We start from the raw sequence: 18,768 nt of genomic DNA on the forward strand, positions 1-18,768 counted from the left end.
CATGCTAAATTACTGAAATCTTCACAATTCTAGCATTTTAGTTAAATTTTAGACAGTTTTCGTGTGAAACGAAAGTGGCCGCATTCGTGTTCATCCTTAATATTGAAATGAAAGTTGTATTTTATGATAATACATAACATATATAAAGGTTGAGGATGAACACGGATGCGGCCACTTTCATTTTTGACAAAAATCATCTGAAAAGTGACATTTTTCGGCATATTTGGTAGATTTTTTATATTTGAGCTTGAATCGGGTTGTTTTAATGACTATATCAATTAAAATCTTTCACATGAATTAATTGATTCAAATGAAATAAACACTTAAGTGTTTAAAAAGTGGTTAAAATCTTTCGTAAGATGAACTTGAAATTTGAGGCCAAAATCGGTCCTTACCGGACCTACTCCTTTGGGAAAGTGCACTGCCGATCAATTAAAAAATTAAAAATCTGAAAGCAGTCGACCTTAAGTCTTGTGGCAATTATCAGAATAAAGAATATTTGGTTAACACATACAACAAAGATACTCTGCAAAGCAATTTCATGACAATGACTATATATACAGTTCGATCATGACATAACTAAATATCTCTTATACTGTCAGCATTATGATGTGAATATACTTATGTTTTAACAGTTTTACTGAAATTGACATGCATACTCCTATAACCGTTGCATGTCGAAACATGGAGTGAAATAAAGTATTACATTTTTTTCCTAACTATTTTTTTTCTATTTAAATGCTCTTCAGCTTTGTACTTGTTTGGCTTTATAAATATTTTGAGCGTCACTGATCAGTCATCTGTAGACGAAACGCGCGTCTTTCGTACATGTACTAAATTATAAACCTGGTACCTTTGATAACAATTAAAAGTTTGTGCTGAATTTAAACATTATGACTGAATAAATAGTCAACGATCAATCTTACAGGGCGATGGATCATGTAATATGATTCTGTACACTACAAAATATAATATATAACAAGTCAAAAAGGGTACAACATCACCATTAAATAACTATAAAATATACAAATATTAGATATTTCGGATAACAGATATCCTTCTTCAATAATAGCACGATGTCAAATGAATCATGTCAATATATTCAAACTGAGATACCTTTTCTAAATCTTGAATTTATACAATTTAAGCGAACACCACAGACGCTGATACAATTTTAAAATTTCCAAACACGGCGAAAAGATTACTAAGATATGCCAAATGAAAGTAGTTATTTTCGTTGTGAACTGGCACAACTCTAGATTTCCAAAGGTTGTGACAGTTGAGATGTTATAACTGCATTGAGGGCAGTCCTCAAACAAAAAGATCAAAAATGTCCTAACCGATCCAGGATGGTATAAATTAGACAACGGTAGGGCAATTACAACAGAAACTACATATTTAAGCCTCCCAAACGAATAGCAGTCTAATAATGATTGAAAAAATAAGTTTTATATAATGAGGTAAAATAATTGAACGTGGCAACGTACTTATACATCATCCCGAATCAATGGAAACCTGTAATTTAAACTGTTATTTTTAAAAATAATTTCGAACTGTAAAGCCAGTACTAAATCCGGCGTTGTTTGAAACAGGTGGTCACAGGAAAATGAAGGACTCGTTCTATGTTTTTTCATTTATGCCCTCTGGGGAAACTGTCCGTAACTTTCTTATCCAAAATCTTTCCCGAGCGACTCTGTCGACCTTCGACCAACCCTCGTTGTGGTCTATGATTGTGATGGTAAGGTTTTTGAGATCAGCTTGTGTGTGTCCAGGTGATCCAGTATGTTGGCGAGACAGAGCAGCCATTTAACAAACGCATGCATGGTCATCGAAGTGACTACACTTGCAAGCCCGACCTACCCGTAAGTCGTCATTTGAGATCACCTGGACACACACAAGCTGATCTCAAAAACCTTACCATCACAATCATAGACCACAACGAGTGAAAGCAAATTTGGTTTAATTCTGAATGTTCCCCCTTTTTCACCTTATATAGGTTGCATTTCTGTAAATATTGACAATGCAATTTCCCATAGGAACTCATTTTACGGCTAAAACTGTACCACTTTTACTATGGGGTTTATAGGGCGGTGCTGCGGCTTATTTCCAACGTTTATATGCCCTGAACTTCTCAGAGTTTAAACTAACACTAATATTCTTAACTACCCCTACCTGGACTGAAAGGTTACCACAAATTTCTATGTGAACAATATGCACATATTTATTTACTGGTAACATTCCAAAGTTATGTCTCTGAGAAATGGAACACAGAAAGCATAACTGGGAACCAGTATGTAAACAAAAATAATTTTCTATGAATATTCAAGATCTCCCCAAAAGAGGCGTGTTTTGAGAAACAGCTGTATTTGCAAAGTGCAACCTGTATTCGTTTGATGTGTTTCAGCTTTTGAGTTTGCCAATAGATTTAGGACTTTCCTTTCTTGAATTTCCTCGGCGTTCAGTATTTTTGTGAATTTACCTTTCAAGCAAATGAATGTTGTAGCAATGCTATCGATTAATAATGACTTGCTGTCTAAAATGTTTCAAATACGTGACCATTTATACGTTTAATCCCACTGCATTTGTTTGCACCTTTCCCATGTCAGGAATCTGTGTTCGGTATTTGTCGTTTGTTGATATGGTTCATAAGAGTTTCTCCTTTCTCGTTTTTATATAGATTTGACCGTTCGTTTTCCAGTTTGAATGGTTTTACACTAGTATTTTTTTGGGGTTCTTTATAGCTTGCTGTTCGGTGCGAGCCAAGGCGCCGTGTTGAAGACTGTAACTTGACCTATAATGGTTTACTTTTATAAATTTTGACTTGGATGGGGAATTGTCTCAATGGCATTCATACCACATCTTCTAATATCTAATTAGTTTAGTTGCTTGTCATTTTAAGATCCGGATTAGTTCGACAAACAGGAAGTAGAAAATGACAAAGTTACACAAAGTAAGGCATAACCAGAAACTATAATGACAATATATTTATAAGAACAAAATATATACGATTGAAAAGCGATACGGAAAGTAGGATGCATTGGCAGACAGACAAATGCAAAGCAGTGTATTCCCATAATATACTCATTGTCTTTATTTTTACAATAATAACTCACCTGTACATTGTAACTCTTTACATTTCAACAATATAGTGATATTTATTTCATAAAGAAAACATAGCATGATTATGATAATATTTAAAGATCTTTGTACACACAGAAAAGAGTTTTCTCAAGTATAGTATTCGTCTAAAATGATATGTATACATAAATAAAGCTCTATGATACATGTAAGTGCTGTCAGCCTCAAGTTATTTAGGGTCAGTTTTCTTCTTGCAGCAAACCCTAAAACAAAAACGCGTACAAAATATTATAATTTGTCTACACGAACATATAACATTTAAAAATACCGACTGCAAATGTTACAGAATGTGAATAAAGTTAAATGTGAATTACATTACAAAAATACATCAATTAATAATTAAATAAATACCTCTTTCCAAAAAAAGTTAGATTTTATTAATGCATAAAACTCTTTGCTGTATCTTAATTCATTTTTCCTTTTCTTTAATCAATTAAGAAGTATATATATATAGCTAATGATAATATATAATAAAGATGTGGTATGATTACCAATGAGACTGAATATATATATAGGAAGATGTGATATGAGTGCCAATGAGACAACTATCCAACCAAGTAACAATTTATAAAAGGAAATCTTAATAGGTCAAGGTACGGCCTTCAACACGGAGCTTTGGACCACACCAAACAGCTAGCTATAAAGGGCACCAAAAATAAATTACTGATGTAAAACCATTCAAACGGGAAAACCAATGGTCTAATCTATATAATTACGAAAAACGAGAAACACTTATGAACCACACAAACAGACGACAACCACTAACAACAGTGGGTGTTATCAATTTTAGGCATTAATACGAAATAAAAACCTTATTGTACTTATCAATTATATGTTATTTAGACGGATCTTGACTTAACTGGGTCTGGTCATAACAACAACAGTATCTATTCCTCTATTAAATAAACTCATCATAGATACAAGGATTAAATATTGTATTTACGCCAGACGCACACTTCATCTACAAAGGACTCATCAGTGACGCTCAAATCCAAAAAAAGATAAAAAGGCCAAATAAAATACGAAGTTGAAGAGCATTGAACCCCAAAATTCCTAAAAGTTTTGCCAAATACAGTTAAAATAATCTATTTCTGAGGAAGTATGCCTTTAAGCTAGTAGTCCAAAAATTCAAAAAATAGATATGGCAATATAAATGATAATTGATGTCAGCACATAAGTGCTGACTACTTGGCTGGTAATACCCTCGGGGAATTCAAACTCCATCAGGAGCGGCATCGACCAAGTGGTTTTACATAAACATCAAGATACCAGGATTGAATTTTGTATTTACGCAAGACACGTGATTCGTCTACAAAAGACTCATCAGTGACGCCCGAATCCAAAAAAGGTAAACAAGTCATATGAAATACGAAGTTGAAGAGCATTGAGGACGACAATTCCTAAAAGTTTCGCTAGATCCAGCTAAAGTAATCTATTCCTGAGGTAGAATAGCCTTAGTTCAAAAATTGAAATGTTTTGTAGATAGTTAATTTTGGCGCAATTGGTGCACATATGATTGCCTAAAATCTGACGACTTATCCAAACCGTACATAATTTTTATAATTGTTCTTAAATTGTACTGCTACACCACTGTCCCAGGTTAGGGGATTGTTCTCACCTTTAAATTAGTTTATTTATACCTCGACCACAATTTGTTTGTGTCAGTCCAAAGTAAGAGCCTGTTATTAAGTGGTTATCGTTTGATTCTATGTATCATACCTGATTTTCGTTCATTATTTTGTAAACAAATTAGGCCGTTTGTTTCGCGTTTGAATTGTTTTCATTTGTCATTTCGTGGTCTTCACAGCTGACTATGCGGTGTGGGCTTTGGTCATTGTTTTAGTCTGTACGGTGACTTATAATGTAGATTAATTGTTGCTTTTTCTGTGCCATTTTGTCCCTTGTGGAGAGTTATTTCGTTGACAGTCGTACCACAGCTTCTTAACTAAAAATGAGTTTAAGAAATATTCAAGCTTAAATCATCTCATCACAGTTCAAGTAAGGATATCTAGCGTATTTTTCACATGCATTGTAGAAGAAGGCATTATAAGTTAAATAAGTGAACTTCGGTTTAATAAGATTGTAATGTACGGAGTAGGAAAATCGTTGAAATCTTTATACAGATATATACAACACATACCTTACTGAAAAGAGAACAATCATTACTATGGATAACATCAGCAGCACAATATTAACTTTTACAATTACATCTAAATTGAAAGAAACATATAAGGTTAGTATTTTGATTTAGAATTAAATAACCCTTGCTTGAAGTCCAAAGCCAAATCGCGATCAGTCGGTCAACCGGAACAAAAACCAAAATATTTTATAACATTTTAATTAAAAATGATTAATACACATTGTTTTCAACAACAAAAAACAACATTTTAATCTGCAGAAACCCTCCAAAAAAAAAAATAAATAAAAAAATAAATAAAATAATAATAAATAATTTGACGTACAATATTCTTCAAAAGTCCATAATAATGCATAGTTTCCCTGTTATCAAAATTAGATGATTACTTGCATTCATAACGAAAAATGCGCGATCACCAGATTGTAAATTGAAGGAAACTGAATAACAAATACAGTTTGAGTTACAATAAAAGTATGTATTAAAACTAAAGCTATTCAGCAGACCACATGAACGCGTGTAAATAATAATACTACGAAAAATTCGACTCATATGGAAAGGAAACATTCAAGGAACTACATTTGAGATGTTGTAATGCGACGCAGGCATAATAGGAAATTGAAAATCTAGGACTGCAGGTCTAATTCGTATAATATATACCCACTTGGATCATATCTTTCAGTAAAAGTTATTAAGCATTTGTGCTCATCAGTTTTGTGATTAAATATTATTCAAGCATATATTCGTTTGCTTCAAATGCCTGCATGGCACATGCATACTTTTTCGTATCTTTTTGAAAGAAAAGTGGAATACTGTTCATATGTATAAAAAGTAATGGAAAACAATTAATATCATATACATTCATGGAAAAGCACTTATAATTACTTTTTGAATACACATTATAAATAAAAAAAATGTGGCTTAAGTGCCAATGAGACAACTCTTCACAAGAGACCACATGAAACAGAAATTAACAACAATGGGTCACCGTATTAGTCTTCAAAGCATTTCTATTATATATAAAATCAGAGGACGACAGACATATTCATTTTGACTTATTTACACATGATTATTTTACATATTTACCAATTTCCATTTTCTCACTATAATTCGATGGAATCTGTGTCGTCGAAATATCAGTTACATTTGTGTTTATATGTTCTCTGGTAACACTGGTAATGTTCGAATCTACAGATAAAGGCACATGTCAAGATGAGCAAATAAGGTGAGTTTATGTAGTTGAGGTTATCAAGAACTTTTAATACACGAACAGTGTTTCATTTTTCTTTAATATCAATGAATACATCTCAAACAGAGTAAGGTTAGAAAAACGACATATTCAGCAGTTTAGAAAAATAATGACCTGCAATGCCAATTTTTAAGTACGTGTATTAAAATGATTCTGGTTTCCAAGTATTACTCAATGAAGCATCATATTCTAAGATTTTCATTGTTTTTTTTCTGGAAATAAAAACAAGGTTAGTATAGTACCAACAAAGGCAAAGCAAATCAATGTCTGCAACTAGACATGTGACAATATATAACAATATCATACTCTAACAAAGAAAAAAGGGGAGCCTTCAATTCTTTCAACGAGACTACATTTTCATTAAGGTTACAATTGCGAAATCTATCTTAAATAACAGAAGAAAAATGTGCATAATTAAAAAACAAAATCCATATTAAAATGCAACAAAAGTATAAAACTTGATTTTAATTTTATAAGAAGAAAACTAGCGGTCCAAGAATTGCTAAAAGTTCCAGACCTTTCACCTACTGCCGAAGCTCTTAATATGCTGGCCTCTTAAGTTTTTATTCAAAATCACTCGCGACTAAAGAACAAATCATGTTCAAATCAAAAAGAATTCAAGCCCCATGAATTTAAGACAACGGGCAAATTGTCTCATTGAACAGATGAAGGCAAGTATTTGTTTATCCGTATTTAGTACAACTATTCATATTGACGTAAAATACTTTTGTAAAGTAGTAAAGCAAATATGGTACGTACTCGTATTAATATCACCGATACAAATAAAAGGAAGCAGGTCTGAACAATTCCTGTATTGATAATGGCTCCATTTGATAGAATTACTGTTTGATCTTTTATTTCTGTTTATAAATACTGCTACACATTTTCGTCTTTCGTTGTCTGCTATGATGAAAACAAATCCAACATTAAACACACACCTTCACTTTAACCTTCAAATGTAACACATAAACATCTGATTCGTGTGTCGGTCTAGAATACAAAAGAGGGTCGAAAGAAATACAAGAGGGACATTCAAACTCAGTAGGATATCAAAGGATATATACGAAATTAATGTACTTTTCCTTAATATGCCTGTAATATATATACGCTGGTTGTCAGCAGTTTACCTATTATTGTTGTTCTTAATTTCAAAATGTACTGAAATTACAGCATTATACAAACATTGTATTTTGCTCATGCATTTCAGTGGTTGCAAAAGTGAATTGAAAAGTATCGTAAAGAACATTTAATCTTCAATCTTTTTCCTAAAGGCATCTTCAATTGTTTTCTATCTGTAATTAAGACATATTTTACTTATTTGATTGAATTTGAAACAAAATAAAATGATCACGTAACTGTCATGAAAATGTAATATTTCAATGGAAACACTTAAATTCAAGTTTTAACTGTCGAATACAATACTCAATTTTTTTCGTTAAATTATTCTTTCGGATGTTGTACGCACTGTATCATAATTTTATTGATCTACATATAATATATATGTAACAGATTACCACGGTTATGTTCTTATTGTCTGAACCATAACCTCGTCCTCTTTTCCCTAACTGTGAGATCACCGAATGAGACTTAGTACCGATTATGTACTTACTCTGATGAACATTATGTATTTCTTTGAAAGAGAGCAGGTTATGATTTTCCTGTCGGAGCATCTGAGATCACACCCAAACTTTGGTGGGGTTCGTTTAACGTTTTTTGTGTGTTGTTTTGTGGACTTATTTGTCTTTTCGTCGTTCGTATATAGCCATAGCGTTCCCTTTTCAGTTTCTTTGACTTATATAAAAAGTATTTTTAATATCCACGTGCTATTTTATTTACTCTTTGTTAACTCCGTTTCATATATTCTAAATATTCTAGATTCAATTTATATAATTATATTTGATTACAAGAAGGTGCTCGGAATTCTAATGGAAAGACAACCACTTCTACTACATATACTTTTCGAAGATCATTTAAGGGACATAAACTACTTTGATATGCCCATGTCATATTATTTAAAATTTTGTGTGATTAGCACAATTCGATTCGGACTGAGTAAACCATGTATTTAAGGTACTAAATGCTTTTCAACTTTTTGTGCTTTTGTTTTTTATTTGTAGAATAGTCACTGCTTTTGAACGCTTACAAGTCTACTTAATTCTACTTCTTTTGTATGTACATGTTGAAATCCTTGTGCCTTTTTTCAACAGATATGTGCTGCTTTTTACCATTAGTAGGTTTGTAGAGGACTAGATGGCCAAGTTGTGTCTACTATATCGCTTCACTGTCAATATTGAGGTTGCGACTTTGAATGTGTTCAAGAGTCAAATCTTAATTGACTAGGATTGTTGGTTGTTCTCATTTGGCGTTCCGGCTTCCTCCATCAATAAAAACTAATGTAGCATTAAACACCCCTCAATGATCGAACAATATTTCGTTAATAACTTCAATCAGGCAGGAAGGTAACGCCAGTGACCCATTGTAACCTGGCATTTTCTATTTTACTTACTATATAGGTTTTATTGAAAAACAACCAGGTTACTTATTGTTGTTTATATCCTTGTCTTTTGTTTCTTTTGAATAGTTGTTTTATTGTCAAGATTACCATATTCATTTATTTTTGTTTTATGTTTCGATGCTTGTTCTTTTATATGCTATTTATACCTTGCTTATTATGTTTCCAACTTCCATTTACACACTTGTTAATGTTATATATATACATTTGCAACTTTTCATATTTTGAGTTAATATAAATGTGACGTTTTTAATTTGCAATTTTGTTTGCATATAAGTGTACAATTCAGATTCACTACGAGACGAAATAATGCAATTTAGCACAAAAGCTACAAGTTTTTTTTAAAGTGCTCGTGAACAAATGCACTGATTACTTCAACGGGCATTTTTGTTTAGATGTACAAATATTTAACATAGTGTATATTCAGGTTCAATAATTATAAACACAATCGTAATGACGCTTCAACAAATTATTTATCGAAGGAAAAGAAAGAAATGAATACTACTTTAATATGTCAAACCTTTAAAACTTACTAGTATCTGGTGATAAAATTTGGTATCGGAAATATCTTGACCACACGTCTAATGACACATTACCAACTGTTTTTGACAATTTTGAGTTCAAATTTGTACAATAATTAATAGCATTAGCCCACTTCATAGGATGACCAATATTATCTACAACAACAAACGATTTGTAATGAAGTTCGCAGTGCTGCAGCAGTAAATAAAGTTTGAAGATACAAACAGCAAACAAATTATATCAAAAAAGTGTCATCACGTAAAACATATTCAATGTTGCTAGAATTTTGCAGTTACATCGGAAGGCCTTTTATTGAAGTACGCCAAAACCTCGGCAAGGGATTCTAAAGCCCCAAATCAGCACCAGGGCAGATGACATCGATGTAGGTGGCAAAATACTAGGAAGCGCACGCTTTAAAAAATACCAACCTTTTATGTCGTTAAAAATTTCTCAAAATAGCAACATACTTGGTTGTTTGTGAACAAAACTTAACTTCACAGCTACATAAAAGATTATATCAGCTTCTCAGTTGTGTATTTTCCATTTTTATGTTGCAAATTTTCTGTAGAACTGTCTTGCATTTGAAGTATATATCTCTCAGTTGATATTTCCGAACTTGCATTTCATAGCATGATTTCCTTATGCGAGGTTGTTACGTACAAGGAAGCTGTTAAACCAAGAGTTCTAAGTGATAGCATATTGAACATTTGGAATGTTGCTACAAAGAAATGGAAAGTTCAGAATGGGGAAGCTGAAATCCTCCCCTTTGTTGTAAAGTTGTAACCGACCTTCATTGATAATTTCTGGATATAGGTCAAGATATGGGATAGTTCGAAAGGATAGATGCATTCAACATAATCCCTAAATTTGAGGTTTTTAGTGAAAAGTACAAAATACTGATTTCCAAGGAAAATTCAAAAAGGAAAGTCCCTTATCAAATGGCAAAATCAAAAGTTCAAACACATCAAACGAATGGATAACAACTGCCATATTCCTGACTTGGTACAGGCATTTTGTTACGTAGAAAATGGTGGATTGTCCCCTGTTTTATAGCTAGCTAAACCTCTAACCTGTATGACAGTGAGAAAATATCATCTATATAGCGGTAAGAAAAGTTGAAGGAGTCTGATAACTTCTGTCCTTTCTTCTTAAAAAATTCCAGTATGAAGTTACATCATACAAGTTGGCAAGGAGATGTTTCCGTGGGAATGTAATTTTTTTTGTTGAAAAAAATCTCTTACAAACGTAACGAATATGCTTTCAATTAAGAAATCGAGCGTTTTGATAATGTCAGTTTCAGAAACAATTTTGTTTGAATCAGATTTGTATGTCAAGTACGATTTATCCCTCTGTAAAACATGCATGTTAGTCATTTTTTAAATAAACAAATCAGGACCAACTCTTTCAATGGGTCTTTGAGTTTGGAATGGAGCAATTGCGTAAAAAAATAAAAACAAATATTAAAAAGACATTATGAGTGATATCTGACATATTTTCTCTCAAACCTATAAAGGGTGTTATTTAAATAGATTTGAGAGGATTTTTTTAATTTCAGTTCAAAGGTTAAAATTTGCCAAAACCGTCGAATTAACACATAAAAGTAACATAAAACATTCATTACAAGCAGTTGAAATGCAACACAACATATTAATGAAATGAGGTGTAGGGTCGACGTCATTGAGACGGTTATCGACCGAGAGCATAACAAACAAAAAAGAGACATTAATTAAACATGATTAAGACGGTAACAAATAATCTTTAAAAGCAGAATGATTTCTGTTTGATTTTTTATATAGAAAAATCACCTTTTAGTAAGTGTTTTGGTTACTTCGTAACAGACTCTTACCCTTTCCGTCGCATTTAAAGTAATGAGAACTAGAATAGCAATTTCTATCGAAGTTATAACCATCTTTCTTATATACACAATGATACGAAGATGAATATGCTATTGGTCGTACAATATCCAAATCTAAAAATGAAAGCATTTAATGGCAACTTTGTTATAATATAATAGTCATTTTATATTTTACCAACTCACTTATCTGTTGGCTAGTGTCTTAAAGAAATTAAAGGGAACAAGCAGACTATCCTTTTCCAGTACCTTACATCTAGGAAAACATGATTTATTTTTATTTGTTGAAAACGCGTCTGAGCTAGCTTTCGGAAAATGCAATCAATCGTAGAGAAGATATTCGTGTCTCTCTGTTATTGTATCGTTAAGCCTCTAATCCTTTCATCTAACTTTTTTCTTTTCTGTTTATTCTTGTGCTGTCGTTTCAGACCACTATCCCGGAGTATAGGGTGTGTGATTAAGCGCCCCAAAAACATGATTGACAACAAAACCGAGCATTTAATTCACTGGATGTTGCTGGATGCTATCTGATATTTTGTTTTTGATTATTGCTTTAGTTTGAAAAAAAAACGTTGATTTTTCCGTTCGAAAAGTTCCCATTTTGTCATTCCTCGGCCTTTTGTAGCTTACTATACGTTATGGTTTTTATCATTGTTGCTGATGTGCAAGGGCCTACCGCAATATATAGTTGTTTAAATTCACATGTTTCTGATGTATACTTATGCCAGTGTGTATCTGTATAACTGTACATTTCTTGTTAGTGTCTCGATAGGTTTGTTTTGTGCATTATGTACTTAATATCATAATTACACAGTTATTACTTTTTTGAAAGTATTGGGATATAAGGAAATATGATGCAAAAATTTGATTCCTTAACCAGCCTTCACTAATCACATTTTGTCTTTTTTGGCTTAAAAGCTCTTTACCTGTAAAATAAGATTTTGAATTTTCAAATATGTTTGCATCAAGCATCACTGAAGCGACAATTATTGTCGAAATGCGCATCTGATGCAAAAACATAGTATCGTTAATATCACGACTTCCATTTAGTTGATACTTCTGCTGGTAGATTGCTAGTCAACGAGAGTATTTCCTTTTTTATAAGTGTTAGCAAACATTAATTACATAACGAATTAAGTGGAACTTAGGAATTTATTTTGAAAGAAATTGTTGGTGCGTTTATATGCTTGTCATTCTGAACAAGAAGTAGCATTTTTTTTATATTAATAATTTGAATATTGGAAATTTAAATCCTTGATCACAAAGAAACTGATATTAGTATAAACATATATACACCTGTCCGATACTTAAATAACGGAAGTCCAAATCCGGATGAGCAGAAAACTGAATCGTCGTGACAGATAGTAACACATCCAGTGCTATCGATAACTGGATAATTCTCAATGCTTGTTAAACATATACAGAAGTTCATCTGTAAAACAAAAATGTCTCAAAGTAAAAATGTACGAAGACACTTGAAAGCTTTTTTATATATTGACACTTATTTGCATTTCATATTTCAACTTTAAACTACAGCTTGAACTCTTTTGATATAGATAGTCATTGCATCTCAATTTAGATGACTGGGTGATAGTTGATTCATTTGTTTAATACGAGTGACACGACTACATGCATATTCAGAAAAAATATTATTTCGACCATGAGATGACTTTAGTTGATCAAAATGTGTTGACAAGTTGCTATTTCATTAACGAATTAGTACACATCGCATTATATCCATCTATGTAAATGTATTATACTAGATAAATATGAACAATGGCATTGCGTTTCGAGTATCTTGATCTAAAAATATGTGTTGACCTTGCAGAAATTGTGCATTGAACTATGTTTTGTTTCTTGTGATTTTGTATTACTATCATTGCATTTGTGTTATTTCTGATTGGCTTTATGTCCCCGAATGTGAAATTAGCCTGATATCTATCTCATTTGCACTTTTCGTTATACATATCTTGTTGGAAGTTTATTTATTTATTTATTTTGGAATACAGCCATCATGCTTTTGTATATATGTGCGGGTGATTGGTATTTTCAAGTACTAGTAGATACTTTGAACAATTAATTGAGACCCCTAGATTTCCTTTTGGTTATTTGAGCTGTTGGCTACTGTCTTATTAACATTTACCAAGCATTTTATTTTATTTAAATAGAAGAATGACAAATAAACAGAACATTTTTTAGGTAAAAAGATATGACCAAATGAACAATGATTTTTCTACATTTTCTAAATGCTTTTTTTTTTATAAATAATATATGTTAAATTATCAAAGACAGAGAAATCTTAAAAAAAACCAACAAAAATATGAGAAATTAATCAACAGGAAACATTGCTGTTTTTGACAAAAATAAAAAAATTAACAGACAGATCAAATACAAAATGGTAATAAAGTACCACCAGATTTGTAAGGACGTAATTACAGAATTAAGTCGGTATATATTAACATCTTAGGAAAGTTAACACATCAAAATGATGTCAATTGTTCTTACATAGTAGACAAAATAATTCAAGTTTGTACAATGGAATGCACATTGGAAAACATCATCTCTATCTGCAATAAAGCTGAGATTGATATTTCCGAAGTGATCTGACAATCGTTGCTTGTCTTCCCTTGGTATATTAATGTCAATACACCCTGCAAAATATGTTAAGTTTATGATAAATCTATTAAGGTTATTGATTTCATTTATGTACTTTTTATTTTGTAATCAATTGTACCAGTATTTTGTAACAATGCTACTTAACAGGCCGCCTATATTATCAATCTTGTAACCTTAGGTATAGTATGCTTTGGTCAACTACGAATTTCTAAACCATAAACAAGACGCAGAAGCTGTCATACAAAGGAAACAAGATTGCCTGATGTGTTTCAATCCAGAGAAGTGTAACATCATGAATATAACATCACAGAGAAATCCCATCCACTTTTATTACATGTATGGACACATTTTAGAATCAGTAAAACACCATCCCAGCAGACTTAAAATGGAATATAAAATTGAGAATGGAAATGAGGAATGTGTAAAAGAGACAACAACCCGACCATAGAGCAGACAACAGCAGAAGGTCATCAATAGATCTTCAATGCAGAGAGAAATTCCCGTACCCGGAGGCGTTCTTCAGCTGGCCCCTAAACAAATATATATACTAGTTCAGTGATAATGAACGCCATACTAATAAACTCCAAATTGTACACAAGAAACTAAAAGTTAAAATAATACAAGACTAACAAAAGCCAGAGGCTCCTGACTTGGGACAGGCGCACAAATGCGGCGGGGTTAAACATGTTTATGAGATCTCAAACACCCACTTCCAACAAACCGCAGAGAAAGCAAATAAATCCTTATGTTTCCTCAGTCCAATCACAAACAATTAAAGAAAGACCATGCCAAACACTAGTGAGACCAAAGTTATAATACTGTTGTACTGTTGACTCATTTACTGGATACCTCTGCTGGTGGATTATCTGTCCCCGAGGGTACCATCAGCTTAGTAGTCGGGGATAACAAAAGTTTACTAAAATTGTCCGTTGATAAGTTTTGAAATTATTATGAAACTAAGGTTTCAACTCCCTCAGGCAAAGTTTGCTTTAGATGATATATTTATTTTAGGTATTTTTGACACATAGCTCTTTAACGATTTTCGGTACTTATCCATCTTCGGATTTCAAATGTTTGGCTTTGAGCGTTCCTGATGAAGGTAAATCCCGAAAAAAGCTTCGGACGCAATAACTTATTAAACGTGTTGTTTTCAATTTTTTACATAACTGGGTCGATACCTCTGCTGGTTGACTATCAGTCCCCGAGGGTATCATCAGCTCAGTAGTCAGTGCTTCGGTACTGACATTATTTGACAAACTTTACTAAAATTGTCCGTTTATAAAGTTTGAAATTATTATGAAACTAAAGTTTCAACTCCCTCAGGCAAAGTTGGCTTTAGATGATAGGATTTCAATTTTATACTCTCGCCAGACGCGCGTTTCGTCTACAAAAGACTCATCAGTGTTGCTCGAATCAAAATTGTTTAAAAAAGGCAGAATAAAGTACAAAGTTGAAGAGCATTGAGGACCAAACATTCCAGAATGTTTTGCCAAAAACAGCTGAGGTCATCCATTCCTAGTTAGAAAAGCCTTAGTATTTAAAAAATTAAAGTCTTGTTGTCAGTAATCTTATAATTATAACATATCAATGATAATTTAAGTCAACACAGAAGTTCTGACTTTTGGGCTGGTGATAACCTCAGGGAATTAAAACTCCACCAGCAGGGGCATCGACCCAGTGGTTGTAATAAGCTAGCTGTCAAAAACTGCGAGTACTCTCAAATCTGTACTTGGTGTCCTTTTGTTGTTGAGATGTATACGTTAGTTTACTTTGCATTGTTTTAAAATTATTTTGTCACTGCGGGGCCTTTTATAGCTGACCATGCAGTATGAGCTTTGCTAGTTGTGTAGGGTCATACGGTGACCTATAATTGTTACTTTCTGTGTCATATGGAGAATGGTCGTTTTTGCAATCATACCACATCGTTTATATAAACATAATGCACTATTTAAGTGTGCGTATTTGGAAATTGTTTTCATCAGATTTTTAGATAAATTAAAAACTGTTTCAACTCGACCTGACCGCTCTTAAAATCTCAATTCGAGATTTGTTTATTCATTCTTTTAGCATTTTAACTTCTTTTTAAACTCAGTCTGATAATAAATGTATATCAAACACAACACAAAACAATAAAAAAAAAAAAAAACAAACTTGGCCGACTTTAATTCTATAATTTTGATTATAAAGATTCATTTATTCTGAAACGTTATTTAGACTAGAATCTAACCTTGAAAAAAGGCCCATCCTGAAGACCACTCATGTGTTGCAGTCCAAGCGTAAAATCCATTTTCGTCTCTAGAGTCGTTGGATGAACGTAGCCTGCCTATCCTTGGAACGGTACAACCATTTATAGCCTTATCCCAACTTACTGAAAGTTTTGAAAAACAATTGATTGAATGCTGTTTGTGCAATCGTTCATTTTATTCAGCATTCGAGATAAGAAAAAAAGATAATGGTACTAATATGAAACAAGCATCTACTAAGACATAATTATAGAATAGGAAACGAAAGTTTTTTTTTTTTTTTTTTTTACATGCATCATTAGGCTGAAAAAAGCATAGTCTATGATATTAGAAAATTTTACACTCGAGATATGAGATGGCCTTTCATAAAAAAATGAAATCATTTAATTTATTTCGAAAAAACAATTCAATACCCTATTCAATTCCTTCCTTTTTGTACGTACCGGATGTTATGAATTACACTTGAACTTAATATACAAACGAAATACGATAGAAGGGTTGGAGTTTATGATTTTTCTCAAATATTCAAATAAAATGGCATCGCTTATAATTAAAGTATTTTTCGGTTTTATTAAATTTGGTTTGCTGATTTTTGCTTTATACTCAGTCTTGTCGAACGCTTAAAATACCGAATGCTCTTGGCAATCATCAAAACTAGTACGTATTTTAATTTGAAATGATAATATCGGATCTTTTGGATATTACTATTATTAAGCTTATATGTGTGTACTCCGGAATAATAATCCGTATCATGTAGCTATCTTTCACTGTTGTCCCTTTATCATTTACATTTTGATTAAATATTACAGTCTTTCACATTCTGATAATCAATCTAAGATTATGCATGGTCAAACCACAAGTTATATATGTATATATACTTCGTTTACAATTTGGTCTGACAAAGTTAGATATGCAGTTTTTGAGTATTTGCTTTTCTTTAAGTTTGGTTTGAACTAACGCTTTTGAGACATCGTTGTTTTATTCTATTTTAATTAAAATTTCGTCAACTCGTAATCTTTTGTTTGCAAATATACATGTATTGAAAAATGAATAACAAAATATTATATATGAGATAATTTTCAGATCAAATGATCTGTTTCCAGCCATTGCAATCAATTTCAGAGTGTATAGGATATCTTGAACTATTATTGGTCGTTTATCAAAGAAAAGACAACAACATAGACATTCCATATATCAGTTTTTAACATATGTGTTAACATTTGGTGCATATAAAATCTCATTTAGATATCAGCATACTTTTAATTATTCGAAATAAAAACAAATAGGAACTATCATTATTTATCTTTTGTAGGATGCGCTTAAAAGTTCATAATTGAAGAATGTTAACATTTGCCTCTAAATTTTTCTGAAAAGAGCAAATTTTATGAAAAATGAATACTTACCTTTAGCTGCATTCAGATATTCTTGTGCATACGATATTACGATCAAAGAACTAAGAAATAAAATAAACAGCATTATTTTTATCATGAACTGCAAGTTTCTTAAATGCTATATTAAAAATGAATGATCTAATGTAACACTTTATCATATTGTGAATGTATATGTTAATCTCACAAGGAAACAAATACCCATGAAAAAGTAAATGTTATACGTTTAAGTGAATCAATCATAATTCCATTAGGGGAACCCCCGGAAAGTGTGAAGCAAGTAATGAGATACTGGACTTGAATTCATCAATAGATAATTGCATCTTACCAATTACCTTTTTGTTAAGCCACTTACATTGTTGTTTAAAACAAGAGTTTTTAATCTTCAAACTACACATTACGTCTGTATACTTGGGTCAATAAGTATCAGAATTTTATAAGTTTAAAATAAAAACAGTAGAATACTACTAGAGCACACAAAAAACCTAGTTATTCTGAAAGGGTGAGCAGTTCCTGCTTCATATGTAGGACTTGTCTCGATGTTTATGCCTTATACATTTAGGATTTAGTTAAAATATAGTCACGGAAAAGAGTACAGGACTACTGTGGTTATGACTAGGCGAACATATTCATGGTCATCTGGACTAGATTAGTTATCAAAGTTACCATTCGTATGATTTAATACGCCAGACGCGCGTTTCGTCTTCATAAGACTCATCAGTAACACTCAAATAAAATGAGTTAGAAAGCCAACCAACATTTTGTCTACAATGTGAGGAAAAATACATTTCAGGCTATAGGCTTTGAACTAGCTGTAAGTGACTGCGAGTATTTTAAGATCTGTACTTGGTGTTTATTTGTTGTTGAGATGTATAGATTACTTTACTTTGCATTGTTTTAAATTTATTTTGTCAACACAGCATTTATAGCTAACCATGCATGCGGTATGCAAATACAAAGTTGAAGAACATTGGATACCCGAAATTCCCAAAAATGTGCCAAGTACGGCTAAGGTAGTATATGCCTGGGATAAAACTATCCTTAGCATTTCGAATAATTTATACTTTTGCAAACAGTAAATATTTAAAATGCCCATATAATTGATATCCATGTC

The 18,768-nt window shown here is 32.1% G+C and overlaps 1 protein-coding gene across 1 annotated transcript in view; it reads right to left on the bottom strand.

Annotated features, from left to right (window-relative positions):
* Positions 1 to 3,069: 3,069 nt before the first annotated feature.
* Positions 3,070 to 18,768, bottom strand: part of LOC139489961 (uncharacterized) — a 38,719-nt gene continuing 23,020 nt past the window's right edge. Inside the window, exons 7-14 of the mRNA XM_071276811.1 lie at positions 13,913 to 14,058; positions 12,704 to 12,839; positions 11,402 to 11,524; positions 9,567 to 9,710; positions 7,281 to 7,421; positions 6,359 to 6,460; positions 5,279 to 5,348; positions 3,070 to 3,341 (exon numbers count right to left, since the gene is read on the bottom strand). Coding sequence (XP_071132912.1) covers positions 3,308 to 3,341; positions 5,279 to 5,348; positions 6,359 to 6,460; positions 7,281 to 7,421; positions 9,567 to 9,710; positions 11,402 to 11,524; positions 12,704 to 12,839; positions 13,913 to 14,058 — 896 coding nt within the window. The 3' untranslated portion in view covers positions 3,070 to 3,307. The remainder of the gene's footprint in view (positions 3,342 to 5,278; positions 5,349 to 6,358; positions 6,461 to 7,280; positions 7,422 to 9,566; positions 9,711 to 11,401; positions 11,525 to 12,703; positions 12,840 to 13,912; positions 14,059 to 18,768) is intronic.

The sequence above is a fragment of the Mytilus edulis genome, chromosome 9, assembly GCF_963676685.1.
Source record: "Mytilus edulis chromosome 9, xbMytEdul2.2, whole genome shotgun sequence".
Lineage (NCBI taxonomy): Eukaryota > Metazoa > Mollusca > Bivalvia > Mytilida > Mytilidae > Mytilus > Mytilus edulis.